The following is an 18,142-nucleotide window of genomic DNA, read 5'->3' on the forward strand; positions in this document are numbered from 1 at the left end:
ACGTGCCTAGCGCTCACCTAGGGCGCACAGACAGTAGACGGAGTGAAGAAGATAAAGTCTATTGGTTGCAAGACAACTGGAGTGATTTGGCTCCGCGAAACACCAGGTGAAGTCAAAATAAGTCTTTCCCCCAAAGGAACCGTTTTACCTCGACTTTTTAGCTCATGGAGTCCTTTTCAACATGGTTCAAAGGAGTTGGCTGGAAGTGTAATCTCACTACTCATCGGTTCTAGATCTGCCACTTCCAATTAGATCTACAGTAGAGGCGGGGGAGAGGAGATCGGGCAGCAATTCTAACTTTTGCCTTTCGGAGATACAGTGGCAGGGCAGGCCAAACGGCATCTCTTCAGAGAGAAGCCGCTAAATGAGCACCGTCCTTTAAGCAGAATTTCTCCTTCCGGTCCAGATCGCAGTCCACAGTCCACATGTATACCTCAGTTTCTTTGACTGGTCCACAATTAGAACTGATACAATAAAGTATTATTTTGAAATCAAGAAATATATTTGCTTTTTATTTACTGATAGAATAATCTTTCGCCTTCTTATCGTTTTCTAATAAACCAGTCTACCTCTAAGATGTCTTATTTGAAAACCATAAAAACTGGCTTTTAAAACGAATCCCATCCCTTTCCAGCGGTTTGGTATCAAATCGATTTTTTAAAAATAGAAATTCCCTCCTTCACTTTTTGGTGGGCGGAGAAATGTGGGACCCTCCCCCCAAATTAGGGGTTTTACTTCCCCAAAGTGTCCTTTTCAGATTTTAAAAGAAAACATTTTTTAAATTTGTGATGTTCCAAAATGCTCAAATATTAAAGTCAGGGTTTTAAAATTTGTATTTTGCTGCCATCTGTAACATTACTTGTAAATAATAATAATAATAATAATGATTAGAACGTGATTTGTTTTCTTTGGGGATACAATAAAACATGTTTCCAACTTAATTCGTTTGCAGTCCAAGTAAAAGTAGACTACACAAAGCCGTTATCGGGGAGGTGGCCCTGGGAAGTAATCAGAAATATTCTCAAAAGAGTTGATTCGATAGCGCCATTTACATTGGTGTGAACGATGTTTAACAGGGGGCTTCGGTATGAGACTTAGGAATGTCATTTCTTTTATAAAACTGACAAGCAAACAAAGACAATGCTACCATCAAATTTTAAATGGACTTTTAAGCTTCGATGAAGTTCAAATATGGGGAATTAAAGGCGTGTGTGGAAATAAAACGAAAAACATTTAATAAACAGCGGTAACAGAATCATCTCTCTTTGGAAAGGACCAGTCCTTTCACAATTTTTATATCAAAGACTTAAAACATTTCAAGCCAACCAGGCAGAGGTTGATAGAGAACTGTGCCATCTCCATGGATAGTATATGAAGAAAACATCATATTTGGAATTATCACTGTCTTCGTTTCCTCTCCGAACCTTTCCAATGAGTTTCCATTATTTGAATTTCTTGGCAATAAGCATTAATTCTTGTAGTAATGGCAGCTTTGGGTTCAATCCTGCAGGTTATAAGTAAAAACAAAACAAAACAAAAAGAATGAATAAAGAAAGAAGAAAATAAACACAAGCTAGCCTTTAATATGGACTGTTCAGCATTTTTATTGTGCAATAAAATGGGTACCTCCACCCCCTTCAAAATAGCTTTTCGTCAAAATTATAACTGCTTTGTTTTATTGAATTGCTGAAATTTAATGGTTTAATGGGTGAAGGCATGAAGGAAAGGCTGTAAAAATGTGAATAATGGTGTAGCAGAGCCGTGCGGAATCTGGAACCCGCCTCCTTGTACAACTCTTGTTAAACACAGCGTGATATGTATCTGTCATCGATTTAATATGTCTTAATTCAAATATAGCTCCCTGATCAATTTCTTTTTATGGAAGCCTTAAAAAAGAAAAGACTTTCTTAGGAAATAATAGAGATTTGGGTAGCGATAGGAAAGAAGGATATTTACAAAGTGAGTTTAATGAATATTTGCAAATTTATGACCAAACCTAGACCCTAAAAAGATAATTGACTCAGGTAAATCGACTTGAGATGCTAATTCTTAAAAGAAAAGACTGGGAGCAAAATTTCAATCAACACCAATAAGGCGCCAATAAACCGCCTGCCAATTAAACCTGAGAATAGGCCTAGCTAGATGGTCATCAGGAAGGCTTGCAGTGGATTTCCGGGATTGCCTTTCTTTATAAAAGAGCTTTTTATTTTGTAGAAGCGCTTTTTGTTATTGTGATGACCCGCCTGACCCCAGGTGCGCTGTTTCTTTTTCAAGCTATTTGGGAGCCAAATCAAACCCCCTTAACATCCCAAGTTTCTGAAGACCCGATAACTCTGTCACACTTCCTAAATAAACACCAACAATTTCCAGGGCGCTGAAGGGAATTATAATACTAGTTTTAAAAGCAGGGGGCTGTGGAAGGCATTATGCCAATTCTTCTGTGGGTTTGGCCCGCACATTTCGACGGTGGTGTTGGTCGTCAGGGCCAGTCCTCAAACCCATGCTCTTTCTGCGTTTTGCAGCGGAGGTGCCTGTGTGGTGGCAGCAAAGTGGCAAGCCATGGAAATGTCCTTTCTGGAGTTAGCAAGGGCTCTTGCGGGGTGTCCATTTCCAGACCTCTAGGTTGCACCCCGAACCCCAAAGTCCTTCCAGACCCAGACAAAGTAGCGAGTAGGCTGGGGAGATGAGAGGCCCAGTAAATGACCAGCTAACCAGAACCCAGGTTAGCTGAGCTAACCACGTTCAGCTGCCTGGAGGCCACGGTACCCGATCTCTGGGGATGCTCGAGCTGGCGCTTGCGGCTTCCCGCTGCGCAGAGTCGGGGGACTGAGGCTCCACCGCTCCCCGGTGCCCTCTGTATGTCACCGAACACAGCCAAGTTTCCTGCGATGGGTGTAGGCAATTAATAAACTCCAAGGGAAGTGAATTGGACATTTCCTGGCTTTTGAGCCTTTGTTTGATTGTTTCTGCAGGCGGAGGGCGGGGGGATCTCGGGGACGATGGGGTGGAAAAGAAAGGAGCTGGGGGACCCACCGAACTGCCTTTTATTGCCCCTGCAATTGCTTTACGACTCGCTGGTCCCGCGTGGTTTCTGTGAGAGCGGCCTCCCTGTAGAAGGGCTGGGTGTCGGCGGGTTTGGAGCATCTAGTGTCATTTGGGCCGCTCCAGGGGCGGGTTCAAGGGCGAATGGGGCACCCGAATTACTAGAGGAATCGAAGGACCTTTGAACCCTAGCCCAAGGGCGCCAATGGGAGCTTAATAGGCGCAGAAGTAGGGGGTTGCTAGCAGACACTGGGAAGGGCCTGATGGTCCACTGAGACCTTTCCTAAAAGCTAGGGCGGGGTGGGCAAAGGCACCAGCACTGTTGCATTTTAGTAGAGCTTCGCCACGGCCGTGAGTGATGGTGACTTAGGGTCCAAGGGTTTCCCCAAATCAGGTTCGCCAGGCTAGGCAGGGAGTTTCAGGGCAGCCTCTCCTGGCCGGCCTCCCCGTCTGCACGAGGCAGGGACCAGATCCCCATCCCCACGCTCCGGCCTTGGCAACTCGCAATCTGACTTGCGTGGGGGCTGCGACTGGCCCAAGGCCTTTGGGTGCTCAGAATCGCTCCGCAATTCGCAGTCCTCTCAGGGGCTCTTCGAGGGTTACCGCCCTCCTGAGCTGGCGCTGAGTCCTGAGGCTCAACGGATATGTGTGGAGCTAAGAGTATCCAGAAAAGTGCTTCTAATAGCCCTATCACACTTATGTAGACTTAACGAGGATGAAAAGGCAGAAGACTGGGGCTGTGTGGTGGTGACTGATATGTTGGATTCCGTGGGGATTTGTTTTGTCTTGTTGTTTGTACAGTCATGAAATGGGCCTATCCCATGTCCACCTCACCTTTGTGGTTGAAAACCACTGAAAAACTATCACTCCCTTTACTTCCTTACTTCTAAAGAATAAGTTGAATAAAATTTGCCTGTCGCCAAATACTCTCATTTGGTTTGCAGTCATTTCTACTCTCAGAGATAGAGGTTGTTGGAGAAAGACCTTTGACCTACAGTTGACCATTAGGATTGACAATTTCTTGGGAAATGCATTAGTGTTCTAAAATATGTCCAGAAGGTCAAAACAACCACAGAACTCGCTTGCATGTTCACAGTTCATATAACCACTCAGTATTTATTTGTGTTGGCCCCTCCATGTGCTTCTCCTCCCCTTCATCTCTTACCCTTTAGGATGTTTTTGGATGGGAAATGAAGAAGTAGAGGTTGTGCAGTTAAAAATAAAATCTCAAATTTCTTGGGTAGTTCCTCTCACTCCACACCCCTTCCAATATCTATACTTCAATATTTGAAGAAGCTGTTGAGATAAATCAAATAGTGACACGTTGATGGATTTACTTGTGTAAGCAATATGGTTGACATATGGCATTGTTATTTATGAATGACAGCATAAATTGTATTACAAAGTCTATTGCAATAATACTACAGTTTATTGGAAAGCTGCTCGCCTGTCATCTGTATTCAATCTCTCTGGATATAGTTCGCCTGGGAGCCCAAAGGATAGGTCTTCAGAATAACATTAAACACATTCACATTAGCTAATGCCTCCTATTTTTTGTTTGGTTTTGTTTGTTTTTCAGCAGTAGAATCACTCCCATCAGGAAAGAGAAGACAAGTAAGGACAATTAATTCTCTTCCTTTTGGAAAACCACAACCACTGACTATCACCAATGCAGGGGTAAAGTCCAGGGTGGTTAATAGCTTCTATTTTTTCTGAGTCCCTTTTGACAAATACACAAATATTTGCACCCCTATCACTAAACTGCTGGTGAGCACATATTTTATATGGAGACTTTTTATAAGCCCAGTTACAGGACAGTAAATTTTAACTGTAGGAAGAAAAGACATTCTTTTAGCAAACTAGAGAGGGCCTTATCCTATCACAACCTCATTCAGCACCCCCACTTCTTAAAAATGGTATTTAAAAGTTACAACATTGGCTGAGATTTTCACAATTTCCCCTTCTTTTACATTACACTTCTCTAAAGCACTAACAAAGAACTTTTGTTCTAGGTGGGTTTTATAGAAGGGGCTCCCGTACCACACATGTGGTCCTTCATGGGTCAGGGGTCACCCAGCCCAGGAGTAGCTGAGAAGGCGGAATCAAAGGTGCCCTGCAACTTAATATCCTGTTGATGATCTTGTTGAATTTATGAGTCTGTGATACAGATGATGGTGCTGGAATCCTATGAAATCCCCCCCTTTTTTTGTCGCTTGTTTCTCTCATTTATTCTCTCAACTCTTTCCCACTACCCCCATTTCCACCTTCTTCCTTAAGAGGAAAATTAAAAGTTTGAGTGGTGTGGCAACCGAGAGCTTCTGCTTTTCAATGTAAAGGTCAATTTTGTTTGCCTGTTCTTTGGCTTCTCCTGTCCAGCAATGTATACCTATGTGTGTGTGTGTGAGGGTATAGTGTGTGCATACACGCTATATTTATGCATAGGTAAACAAAACACATCCCATACCACAAAAGAACTCAGTCAACACTGTTCACAGATGCCCACAAACGGCAACGAGGTGCTTTGGTTGATGGGGGCTCGGGTGTTGGCGGGATTTTCTGGTTTTTGAAGACAACCCCAATTCTCCATCGCGCTGCCATTCCCTCTACTTGCAAAGAAATGAACACCGGCCCGCGCGGCCTGGAGCGGGATCCGCTCAAGCCCCGGCCTGTGGCCCAGCCGCGCGCAGCCTCCGCAAGATTTCGGAAGCATAGTTTTGGGAAACTTACAAACATGTTTGCCGGATGGAGACAGTTGTGGGTCCTGCGGGCCTGACACTGCCACAGACGGGCCCTTCCAGAAACCTGTTGAAAAACTGAATTCACTCACAATGTGCCGCTTGGCTGCTTTTTTCCTTCAGCCAAGGAACCCGAGTCTACTTTTGAGGCAGTAACTCTGAAAGCCTTTGCATGCTTTCTTTTTCCCCCCTTGCTCTCTCTCGCTCTCTCTTCACTTTCCTTCCTTTAAAAAAAAAAAAAAGTGTCATGAAGTAAAGGGGTTTGCGGTTTGTAGAGAAATAAAGCACTTCTGAGAAGGGACGGCGACGTGACTTTGAACTTGGCTCAGCTCTTCTGTGCCCTGCAGAGAGAGGAGAACTGGAGCCGGGAAAGAATAGCCAGGAGGGCCCAACCCGCAGGGTCTCCGGCGGGAATTAAGGCGTCCGCCCCACCGCCCGGCCGCGCGCGGCCCCCGGAATGCGGCGCGAGCGAGCACCCAGCCGCGCGATCCCCAAACGCGGGAGCAGCAAAGGCGAAATCAAAGCGAAAGAGAGAATGGGTCAAAGAGGAGAGGGAGGGAGGACTGGGGATGGGGTAAGACAGTGGGAAAGGAGGAAGACTTGGAAGTCTGATGGCCTGAAAGAAGGAAGGGAAGTGAGGTCTCTGCATGTGCAGGTTTGCTATTCTCACAACCAATCTCCAAGAAAACATTTTCCTTCGGAAATATTTTTGGAGTAAGCCTTTCCAAATACTCTCCTCTCGCGCTCGCTTCCCATCTCCATAAAAATTGATGAATAAAGCAAACAAGTGTGCAATATAAAAATTGCACTAGCATTTTTTAATGGATTCAACGTAGCAGGGCAGCCTTTCCGCCAGAGATGTTCTCTTTTCTCTCTGCGTCTCTGTCTCAGGTCCCTTTAGGCCTAGGGGGCCAGTTTGGCTAGTGCCCTCCGCCCCCTTTTATGCACAGAGAGGGGTGTGGAAATGGGAACATTTCCTCCTTTCAGGGAAGGTGAGAATCTCCACCTTCCAGGCAAACTGCCTTGCTTTCAGACAAGAGGCCACAGCCTCCCTCATTCTTGCACCCCCACCCCCACCCCCATGACAGGGAAGAGTGGGACGGAGGAAGGGCACAGGGCCTCTTACGCAAGGGGCTGCGGCCAGCGCCAACCTGCAGAGACTCGCTTAAGCCGGGAGAGGCTGCCTGAGCCGGCGCAAGACAGCCCGGGTTCTGCCAGCCATAGTGAGCTAGAGGATCCTTCCCGCGTTTTTGTTGATTTCATTTCAGAACATAATTCTGAAAATTAATTATTTTCTCTTCGTTTAATTTTATTTCAACTCCTAGAGACTTATAAATAAAAGCAGTTCTCCAGGCCAGCCAGGCGAACACGCCCGAGGCGCTGGCCTCAGGCCGTCCCTTCACACCTCTGCAGCCTCTGGACCCTCCTTTCCCTCTCTGGTTACCTCGGGAGCGCGAGATTTGGGCGGCGGGACAGGAAATGTCCGCAGCGGTCAGCCTGGGGCCGCGGCGCTGGCCAGCGCGGCGCAGGGAGCAGCCTCGCCGCCGGGCCACCGCCCGGGTGGCACTCCCCGCTCCTGCAGAAGGAGTGGATATATATGCTTTCTAGAAGGTTTAAGCCCTGCCGAGTCTGACGGCTTCTTCTCCCGATACCCTGAGCCTGACTCGCAGCCAAACTCCGGCCTGAACCTCGCTTGGTCTCGGGCGTTCCCACACTTCCCAGCCCAAGGATGCGCGGCCCGGCTTCTGGGCATTTACCCTGAGGGTGACACTGTCTTTAAAAGACTTCCAAACAACCCCCTTCCACGCGGGGGCCGCTGCCCAGTGTTTACTGCTGTAATCGGAGCAGGACGCAAGCGGCGGGGGGGAGCTCAGCGCGCTGAGGGGCGGACGGGGACGCCGCGGGGGGCGGGGAAGGCGGTGTCTGGGTGGGCGTCCGGAGGGTGGGAAGAAGGGGCATGCCTGGCTTTCTCTGTGCCCACCGTCCGGCACCTGTGGTTTCAATGCCACAGAGCAAGTTAGCAAAGGCGGGGTGAGAGTAGGGAGCGTGCCAAGCGGGCAGCAGACCGGCCCCCTGCCGCTCCTTGTGGCGCGCTCCCGGCGGGGCCCCGGGCCTGAAATGTCCCCGCGCGCAGAGCCTCCTGCTGGGCGACCCAGCTGTTAGCCACATCTCGAGCGGCCAGGAGTGCTCGGGCCAGGCGTCCCCGGGGTTTTCGGTGTCCGCTGGGAGCTGCTCGGATCCCGGGGGAGTAGGTGGCCTACGCAGAAAGACTGGAGCGCTGGGCTGCGTCCCATTACTGACCCAGCTGAGGGCGCCTCGACCCCGCGGCCCGGGCCCGCGTCCGAGCCACGCTGGACGCCCGGCTCCTGGGAGCGCCGCGGTCGGCCGGGACTAGAAGCCGCGGCGCCGAGCTCTCGGGAGAAGCGCTGCAGGATGTCAGGCCGGGCCCGCGGGCATGTACGGCGGCTGCCCGAGCCGGGAGCAGCTCAGGGAGCGCGGGGACCGAGGGGCGGGCCGGGCCGCGGGGCGGGGGCGCGGGATTGACTAGGCCGCGGCGGCCAATCGCGGCGCTGGGAGGGCGAGCGGGGCGGGAGCCGCCGTTAAAGGGGCGGTTTGACCGGGGGCCCGGCCTCGAGCTGGAGGGAGGGAGGGAGGCCGGGGCGGGAGACTAGGGGGCGCGGGGGGAGGGGAAAGGAAAAGGAGGAGACAAAAAGTAAAAAATAAAAGGCTGCTGCTGCGGCGTTGGCGGCGCCCACCGAAATCAACAGAGGCGGTGGCGAACGCAGCCCACCGCAGCCAAGACCTGAGAGCCCGCCTGGGCCTCACATTCGCTCGGGCCGCGGACTGCGCTCGGTCCACGCGGCGCGGCCACTAGTTCCGGGCCCAGCGCCCAGGCCCGACCGGCGGGAGGGAAGAGGCGAGCGAGAGATCACTTTTTTATTGTTGTTATTGTTTTTCAGCCCAGCCTCCCCCTCCTCCCCTCCCCCTGCTCGCCTTCTCCCCTCCCACATCCCCCTCCCCCCTACTCCCCCGCCTACTCCTCCGGCACAACTTAAAGAAAGGGGGAGCGGCGCGGCTGCTGCCTTCATCTGGGGAAATTCGTGGCCACTGCAAGTTTACTACGCGAGGCGCAGCCAATGCCAAGCGCCGAGGCCGAGGAGGGCTAAACACTGCGGCCGCAGCTCCGAACAATACCCGCCGCGCGCGGGGCGGCGCGAGCAGGGCCGCGGGGGAGGGAGCTGTCGCCGGAGCGCGCCACAGAGAGGACGCCTGGACTCCGCCTGCCGCCCCGGCGCCCCCGTCGCGGTCAGGTGGAGCCGCTGGTGCGCTGGTCCCGGGTGCCAATCGCGGATCTCGCCTCGGTCCTCTCCTCGCCCGCCTTCCTGGAGTGAGCACGGCCGCCGCGCTCGGGCACCGTGGCCCCGCCGCGGTTGTGACTGCATTCTACCAGCGCTGCTTGGCGCGGCCGAGCTCCGGGTCCGCTGGGCGTGCGAGCGAGTGAGTGTGTGCGTGCGCGCGCGGGTGCGCGCAGGGGTGGGGGCCGCGGCGCGGCGCTCGCCCCCCGGTAGCCCCCCTCTACTCTCGGCTCCCCACACCTCCCTCCGGCTCCCTCCTCCCGCCCGCCCTCCCCTGCCCTGCCCGCCCGCCCCCGCCGCAGCTCCTTTAATACACTTTGGTTCTCCGCCTGGCTTTGGACTCTTCTCCTCCTCCACCTCCTCCTCCTCCTCCCGCGCCTCCTCCGCCGCCGCCTCCTCCTCTTCCTCTCCGCGCCTTCGCTCCGCGCCCGGCCGCCTGAGGCAGAGCCAGGCGGCGGCGGAGGCGGCGGGCGCAGGAGAGCGGCTCTCAGGACCGAAGCGGCCGCCACCACTACCGCCTGCGCCTGGAGCCCGGTGGCCGCCGGACGCACCGCGCGGATCGGGAGCGGGAGTCGAGGCGGCGCGGAGGCACGGGGCTCGCCGGGGCGTGCGGGCGCGCTGGCCATGCTCCTGGACGCGGGTCCGCAGTTCCCGGCCATCGGGGTAGGCAGCTTCGCGCGCCACCATCACCACTCCGCCGCGGCGGCGGCGGCCGCGGCCGCCGAGATGCAGGACCGTGAACTGAGCCTGGCGGCGGCGCAGAACGGCTTCGTTGACTCGGCCGCCGCGCACATGGGAGCCTTCAAGCTCAATCCGGGCGCGCACGAGCTGTCCCCCGGCCAGAGCTCGGCGTTCACGTCGCAGGGCCCCGGCGCCTACCCCGGCTCCGCTGCGGCTGCCGCTGCGGCCGCAGCGCTCGGGCCGCACGCCGCGCACGTTGGTTCCTACTCTGGGCCTCCTTTCAACTCCACCCGGGACTTCCTGTTCCGCAGCCGCGGCTTCGGGGACTCGGCGCCGGGCGGCGGGCAGCACGGGCTGTTCGGGCCGGGCGCGGGCGGCCTGCACCACGCGCACTCGGACGCGCAGGGCCACCTCCTCTTCCCCGGCCTGCCAGAGCAGCACGGGCCGCACGGCTCGCAGAATGTGCTCAACGGGCAGATGCGCCTCGGGCTGCCCGGTGAGGTGTTCGGGCGCTCGGAGCAATACCGCCAGGTGGCCAGCCCGCGGACCGACCCCTACTCGGCGGCGCAACTCCACAACCAGTACGGCCCCATGAATATGAACATGGGTATGAACATGGCAGCAGCCGCGGCCCACCACCACCACCACCACCACCACCACCCTGGTGCCTTTTTCCGCTACATGCGGCAGCAGTGCATCAAGCAGGAGCTCATCTGCAAGTGGATCGACCCCGAGCAGCTGAGCAACCCCAAGAAGAGCTGCAACAAAACTTTCAGCACCATGCACGAGCTGGTGACCCATGTCTCCGTGGAGCACGTCGGCGGCCCGGAGCAGAGCAACCACGTCTGCTTCTGGGAGGAGTGTCCGCGCGAGGGCAAGCCCTTCAAGGCCAAATACAAACTGGTCAACCACATCCGCGTGCACACAGGCGAGAAACCCTTCCCCTGCCCCTTCCCGGGCTGTGGCAAGGTCTTCGCGCGCTCCGAGAACCTCAAGATTCACAAAAGGACCCACACAGGTAACCGCGGGCTGGGATAGGGACCAGGCGCGGAGGGGAGACACGCACAGCCTGAGAGACTGTGTGTGCCGACGCTGGGCACAGACCGCCAGCCGGGAACCTGGAATGGGAGGTGTTTTTGCGTATACGAGAGTGCCAGCAGCTTGTTTCTGTTGGAGAATGACAGAATATTATTGGGCTGGGTTTTTCCATGTGCGGAAATCGAGTTTTAAATGATCAACCTCACATCAAATGTATGCTTGGGTCATGCAATTGCTTCGTTTACTCAGCCCCGGTTAATAATTTCCGTTCTAAGTGGAAAGCACAAAATAAAACTGCTCTCTAATTCGGTGCCCGGGAAGCGAGCCTAGAGAGGATTTTGCCAGCTTGTGTGAATATGCTTTTCTGCTCGGAGTGTATGTCTGTTTGAGTGGTTTGTGTGTTTTCCCATTTCTTTTACTCGGGGTCCAAACGCCCTTCCCGGGACTGTTTCCCATTAAATGAGTCTGGTGTAAGCCGAAGCTGTAATGCATTTCTCATTTTAAAAGTGTTTTTAAAGCCCGTCTCGGGGTGGGTTGCGGGGCCTTTACTGTGGTTTCGCAGCAGTTTGTGAAATTCTCTAATGGGCACCAGAGAGTTTGCAATTCCCAACTTGGACCCAGGTCAGCTAGAGCCCCAGGTCAGCTAGAGCCCCAGGCAGCGCGGCCCCGTGGGGGGATCGCGTGAGAAGAGAGAGCCGCAAGAGAACGCGCCTCCTGCCTCATAGATTATTCATCTATGACCAGGTCTCAGCCAAAATCGTGCCAGACGATTTCCTAAAAGAAAGCCAAATGTTTTAGCAACTTCTCCCGTCAATATTTACTCCGAAGTGGGGATGCGCCAGCGGCCTATTGTTCTCTTCCGGGAAGGGAGGGAGCCGAGGTGCGAGACAAGCTTTTAACAAGGTTTAAAATTTGAGAAATTTATTTGCATGAAATGCTCGCTTTCGAGTTCTGTGTCTGAGCGGATGTCTTTAAGAAACAATTTAGGTGCTAATGGAATTTAACGTTAAACGGTCCCCTTTCCTAGTGGAACGACGTTTGAGTTCTCGCAGCTCTAAATGACTCCAAGCGTTTGGAATTCTGGCAACAGGATGCAGAGGCCGCCAGAAAATTAAACGGGGAGGTTTTGAAAGGCTTTGCTGACTCCCCCAACCCTCGCCCACCAGCTTGTGCCTCTCCGCAGTCACTAGATGCTGCCTTATCTCTAATATTTACCTTTTCTTCAACTTATTTTTTTAAAGACTGGAGGTGAGACCAGAATTATTAATTCAGTTTGCAGAATTTTGGATGAAAAATACTGGCTCAGTCACTCTCCACAGCCCGGCCCCCAAACAACACGTAGCAACTCCAAATGTAATTGCTTACTGGCCCTGGCGAGAAACCGACAGCAGCCCAGCAGCCTGTGTGATTTTGATAATGCCCCAAATATTTTGTCATAATAACAGCTTCTCTGTGGCGAGACCAACTTGTTAGAAGCTGCAAATCCAAGAAGCCCCGTAGAAAGGCAGGCAGGGCCAGGAGCTACCCCACATTCCTGAGAAATTTGAGGAGATGGGCGTCAGCCTGGAAGAAAGTAAAATATGAAATAAATGAGCAGGACTGTCGGGCGGGAAGGCGGTTAATTTGATCTCAGTTCTGCCGCAGAGGGGATTGGACTGGTTTAAGGGACCCAGCCCCCTCAGGCCCTTCTCCCTCGCCGTGGCCCAGCCCCCTCGCAGCCTGAGTGGGGGCTCTGCAGGCTCTGGGTGTCTGCAGCCAGCGCCAATGTTTGCCATCCACAGGGGAGAAGCCGTTCCAGTGTGAGTTCGAGGGCTGCGACCGGCGCTTCGCCAACAGCAGCGACAGGAAGAAGCACATGCACGTCCACACCTCCGATAAGCCCTATCTCTGCAAGATGTGCGACAAGTCCTACACGCACCCCAGCTCGCTGCGGAAGCACATGAAGGTACCACCGCGGCGGCCGGGAGGAGGGCGAGGCAGGCCGAGGTGCGGTGCAGCACCGGCCTGGACCACCTCAGCCGGCCTGGGAGGGTCCCCAGGGGCCAGGGAGGCTGAGGGGACATTTCTGGGGGTGCTCTCCCCCAGGGGCCCGGCCCCACAGCAGCTGCACTCACACCCAGTCCCCTCTGGTCCCCCCTCCCGGCTTTTGTCTTGCAGGTCCATGAGTCCTCCCCACAGGGCTCTGAATCCTCCCCGGCCGCCAGCTCTGGCTATGAGTCGTCCACGCCCCCGGGGCTTGTGTCCCCCAGCGCCGAGCCCCAGAGCAGCTCCAACCTGTCCCCAGCGGCGGCTGCAGCAGCGGCGGCGGCTGCGGCGGCGGCGGCCGCGGTGTCCGCCGTGCACCGGGGCGGAGGCTCGGGCAGTGGCGGCGCGGGAGGCGGCTCGGGAGGCGGCAGTGGCGGGGGCGGCGGCGGGGCGGGCGGCGGGGGCAGCGGCAGCTCTGGCGGGGGCAGCGGGACAGCCGGGGGCCACAGCGGCCTCTCCTCCAACTTCAATGAATGGTACGTGTGACGGGTCGGGGCCTCGCTCCCTTTCCCTGTCCCCACCCCAGCGTAGCAAACCTCCCCGCTGCTAGCAGCGAGGGCACCTTGTGATCATGTTGTTAAAATTATGAAACTGATTTTTATGATGATGAAAATTTTACCAGCAGAAGGATTTTTTAAAGTTTTTTTTTTTTTTTAAATAATAATAATCTAGGCATGAAGAGCAAAAATACCCCTTCCGGAGTCTTTGAAGCTGAAAATATAAAACAAATAAAAAATAAAAAAATAAAAACCCACAAAAATGTTGAACCAAACCTTCCTGCTAATCTCCATGCCCATGTTCTTTCCCACCCTGTTCCCAGTCTTCTGACAAACTGTGTACATAGCGGACTCCTCCTTTCTCCTCCGAGGTGGTTTTAATGGCTTTTTGGTGTATAGAAGTTTGTCCATTTGTAAAACTCCGGACTGCGTTCCTCCCCGCCTTCCTCCCCTTTGCTTCCCCAAAGTGATGGGCTTTCTCTTTTCTCCTTTTTTAGTTTACCCGGTTTCTTTTTAAGTAATGTGGAAGAAAATGGTTTGTTTTGTATTGTGGTATTGAATATTGTGTTCCTTTTTATGAGGCAACCTGATTGTAAACTTCATGTAACTATAGACTGGAAAAAAACGAGCCGTGCCAAAGTCTCCCTTCTGTTTCTTCAGTACACTGACCCATAGCACACACATACACACCACCAACAACAACGCTTGTGAATGTATTTTTCTGTTAGCTGGGTTTACATGTGATGTTTTAGTGCTTTTGCAAGTTCAATTTGTTAGTTCCTGTATGAAAGATTGTGGGGGAAAAATAAACGTCGTGCCGTTAGCTTTTTCCGTAATAACACCCTTCCTTCTGTAAATACCCGTTACCATATTTATCCATTTGTAATTAAATTATGGTATTAACTTGCTACAGAGGAAACAATATTTATAAAGAATGTTTCTTAACTATAAATATGTACAATTGTGGGCATAAACTGTTTCAGATTTTTTATTTGAAGGTTTTAAGTGGTTTGATCATTTCTTGTGATGTTTTGAGAGTAATGCATACAGAAATATAATAAAACGTGTTGAAACTGCATGAACATACTATTTTTTCTAGCAAAGTTATTAAAGAAAATGGGGAAAGAGGCAGCTGAGGATTGACCCGGGTAGAGGCTGGCTGAGGCTGAGTGGGCGGGAGGCACATGCGTCCTGGGGAGGAAGGTGTGTATCTGCCTCTTTGGCAGAAGGTCTCAAAATTATTTTCTTCGTCCTTTGTTTAATAGCTGAGAGTGAATTAAATTTTTGGAAAGCCCCTGTGAGGAATGGCGGCAGGAAGCTTCAGAGCTTCTAATGGCTCCATTATCTGAGGGAATGCCTTTCTTTCTTTCTTTCAGCTATTTGGGCTGGATTTAAGAGCACTAAACATTTCCTTATTCTTTGTTTTTCCCCCTTTCCTGCCCCCTTTCCTCTCCCTCCCTCTGAAAAGCTGAGGTACAGTTATTTTTAATTACACATTTAAAACTGAGCAGAGTACTTTCTTTTTGAACTTGGCCTAATGATTATAGTTTTAAGGGCCCGTTTGTACCAAAAGTTGCTTGAAAATTTAAGCAGAGAAATCCTGCTGAAGCAAAGCAGCTGTGTGCCAATAAGCAGGATGGTCAAGGGAAGGTGATAAATAGGCTACATTTTGATCTTCTTGGGGGAGGAGAATAGATAGGAAAGCAACAAACCGTTGGCCCCAAAAGGAAAGAGAACTTCTTGAAGAATTCAGTAAAAATAAAATAGAATAAGATATCAAGACTAAAATTGCCAGGTGAAAGTGAGATCCAGAGCCCCAGCCACCAGCTTTTCTCCCATGTTTACAGCCTTCCTACCTCCCCGGCAAGAGCTGATCAGAGTTTTCAAGCAAGATACTCTAAGGAAGAAGGCAAAAATAATTGTAATAACCAAAGGGTAGAGATAGGGAAGATTATTTTTAAATTTCTGAGCCATCACAATATCTCCCTCTCCTAGTAGCTCTAAGAGGCCTTGGGTGGTGCTGGACCTCCCCCCTCCAGCTCCCCCGGCTCGGAAAAGACTTGGGTGGTGGCAGCGACACCTCCAGAGGATCACCCAGCACCACCGCAGAGACGCAGAGCGCGGGTGGCTGCGATAGCTACGGCTGCCCTGCTCTCCTTTCCCTCCAGCCCTGGAATGAGCCTCTCAAACTGGCCAGGCCTAAAGGGCGCTTGGGGAGAGAGGGGCAGCCCTGACCTCCCGGAGGTCACACTACCTGTTCAATGGGGAGGAAAGACGTCCAGCCTTAGGTGGGGGGGAGTGACCAGAGGGTGACAGAGGCTAGGCTCGCCTTCCCCAGCGGCCCTGCGAACTGCCCAAGCGCCAACTCCTGAAGCAACCAGATCCCTATTAAAATCAAATTTATAACCCCTAATAATATTAGGCGAAATTATTAAAATAATTGGCATATGTTACTGATCCTTGGGAGAGTTCATTGAACACATTATAAGCTGTGAGGAAAATCGTTTAGGGTTTTCCAAAGCCCCCCCCACCCCCAAGGGGGGAACGAAGGAGTCAAATGAAATATTTGTCATAACTTGTGCAAGAACAAAAAGGCCTATTGGAAATGTTTCAACTTTTTAATTTTTTATTTTTTATTTTTTATTTTTATTTTTTTGGTGGAAATTGGTTTTGAGAGAAGTCCCAAATCTAAGGAGAAGGACAAGATGAGGGTGGGGGTGGGGAAGGCAACTTTACCATGGGGCTTGGGGTTTTTCTTCCCATCTGGGGAAAAAGGAAAACGGCCAGAAGAGGTGGCCAATCTCACAGCCTTGAGTTGGTTCGATGGCTGTCCTCATCTGAAAGTCAGAGAGCCACCCGAGGCCCCTTCAGGTCCGGGGGCGCTGATCCTAGTTTTCAGCAGGAAAATAAAATACGAAGGAGGAAGATCACAGCCTGGGAGTGGTCTGCGAGTCCACCCTACGATGTGCGGAGCGGGCGGGAGCCGTTTTCCCTCAAAAGGGCTCCCAGTTCCTGGTCCCTCGCTTCCCAAGGCTTTGTCCAAACAAGTCACGGACCCGACAAGGTGGTCCAGTCTTTCTGCCTTTGGCCTTTCTCTTCTGCCCTTGGAATCCGAAGGACTGAATGAGGGGAGGGGAGATGGCAATAGTGTAGAAGTGTCAAGATGTGAAAATTGCTCAACTGAGAACGCTCGCGGGGGCTCGCGGCCCAACAGCCTGCACCGCACTCAGGCTCCTGGGCTTGGGCCTGGGGGTAGGGGTGGGGGTGGGGGAGGACGCCTGTCCCCCCCCCACCCCCACCCCCATCCCTGCCCTGCTGTCTAAACGGACCTAAATGCTAACCTGCTGTTGCCTCGACTCCAGAGACACGAAACTGAAGCCAGCCCTCGCCCCTCTCCGGGACCCTGCGCTGCGCTGCGGGTCGCTGCCCGCAGGGAGGCCCAACTTGCAGCGGCCTGAGCTCGGTGTCTGCTCGCCGTCGCGGTCAACTTGAACTTCAGTGAGCCTAGACCGGCTTCCTTCGCGCTCCGCTCCATCCACCACCTAAGAACTTCCCTCAGCGCGAGCGTCGCTTTATCTGGAGGCAGCTGGAACCCCCTCGGGAGGCCCGTCATTATTATTATTAATTATCGTGATCCTCACTGCATTATTAATGCCCACGATGATAACCGGCATCGGTATCAGCTTTCCCCGGTTCAGTGATATCCCATGAACTTCGGGGCGGGGAGGAAGTGACTCCAGGATCAGAGGCCGCGTCGGTTCTGCTCGGGGCATGGGCAAGGGGAGGCTGCTGCTGGGGCCAAGCCACGGCTGGACGCGAGGGAAGAATCTCGTCCCAGGCCCCGCACGCCTATCCCAAGCTGTCCCGGTGCTCTTCCCTAGGCCGGCACCTTCGTTCTTCCTCTTCCCCACCCCCTAGCCCCTTTGTCTCTTTTTCAGACGGATGTTTTCAGTCTCAAGTGGTTTTATTTTCCGCACAAAACCCTGAGATCAAGGGCAGATCACAGACTGTACCGGAGGCTCGTGTTTCCCTGGACTCCGTGCTGTTCTGCATCCCAGGGTTGGCTAGGAAGGAAGGCCTGGGCCGGCGAGGTGATGGGTCTCCTGCCCAGGTCGCCAGGACTGGGGGAGGTGTGTCCTGGTAGGTCCCTGGTGAGCTCACCCGTGGCATCGGGGACCCGCGGGAACCCACCGAGCGCCCACTAGGGACTCGGGTCCTACCCTCCCCCACACCACTCCACCGAAATTATCGGAAGGGCACGCTAGGCCTGCTTCCAAGGGCTGAGCGATAAAGGCCTCAAAATCACGCACCATCAAGACTTGGTTGAACCTTTGGCTAGGTTTTTGTTTTGTTTTGTTTTGTTTTGTTTTTACTTTAGCAGACACGTGTCCCGGAAAGAGGTTCTCAGAACCCAAAGCAAAGGTTCAATAGTGATTTGTGGATTGATTGATTATAGTCTGATATCGCTCTGGTTCCACAGAAATTCGGAGCTCCTTGGCCCACTGTTACCCCCAGCAGATCGAAATGAACGGTTTCTATTTTTCACTAGCAGCTCAGAACTGGATCGGAAGAAGTTCCCCTCCACTTCCCCCATCCGGACTTCAGATCGTTGCTGGGTTTATTTTCGGGGAGAAAAAACACTAGATCCTTCCAGACTGGATCAGATGGTAGGGCAAAAACTCTCAGGCTAGTCCGGCTGGGGGCCCGAGCACGAAAAGGCCTCTGTGGCCGTTTGAACCGGGTGTTGCAAATGAAACTTCTGTAAGCC

General features: G+C 52.8%; 1 protein-coding gene across 2 annotated transcripts; it reads left to right on the plus strand.

The window, feature by feature from the left end:
* Positions 1 to 9,470: 9,470 nt before the first annotated feature.
* Positions 9,471 to 14,452, plus strand: ZIC2 (Zic family member 2). 2 transcript variants are annotated; one of them, XM_045377329.3, is made up of 3 exons: positions 9,471 to 10,832; positions 12,634 to 12,797; positions 13,010 to 14,452. In XM_045377329.3, the coding sequence occupies exons 1-3, from the start codon at positions 9,758 to 9,760 to the stop codon at positions 13,361 to 13,363; spliced, it is 1,593 nt and encodes a 530-aa protein (XP_045233264.1). In that variant the 5' UTR covers positions 9,471 to 9,757; the 3' UTR covers positions 13,364 to 14,452. The 2 variants fall into 2 exon arrangements, with proteins under 2 accessions (XP_045233264.1, XP_045233265.1); XM_045377330.3 differs by having other exon boundaries at positions 12,973 to 13,153.
* The last annotated feature ends 3,690 nt before the right edge of the window (positions 14,453 to 18,142 follow it).

The sequence above is a fragment of the Macaca fascicularis genome, chromosome 17 (genome assembly GCF_037993035.2).
Source record: "Macaca fascicularis isolate 582-1 chromosome 17, T2T-MFA8v1.1".
NCBI classification, from domain to species: domain Eukaryota; kingdom Metazoa; phylum Chordata; class Mammalia; order Primates; family Cercopithecidae; genus Macaca; species Macaca fascicularis.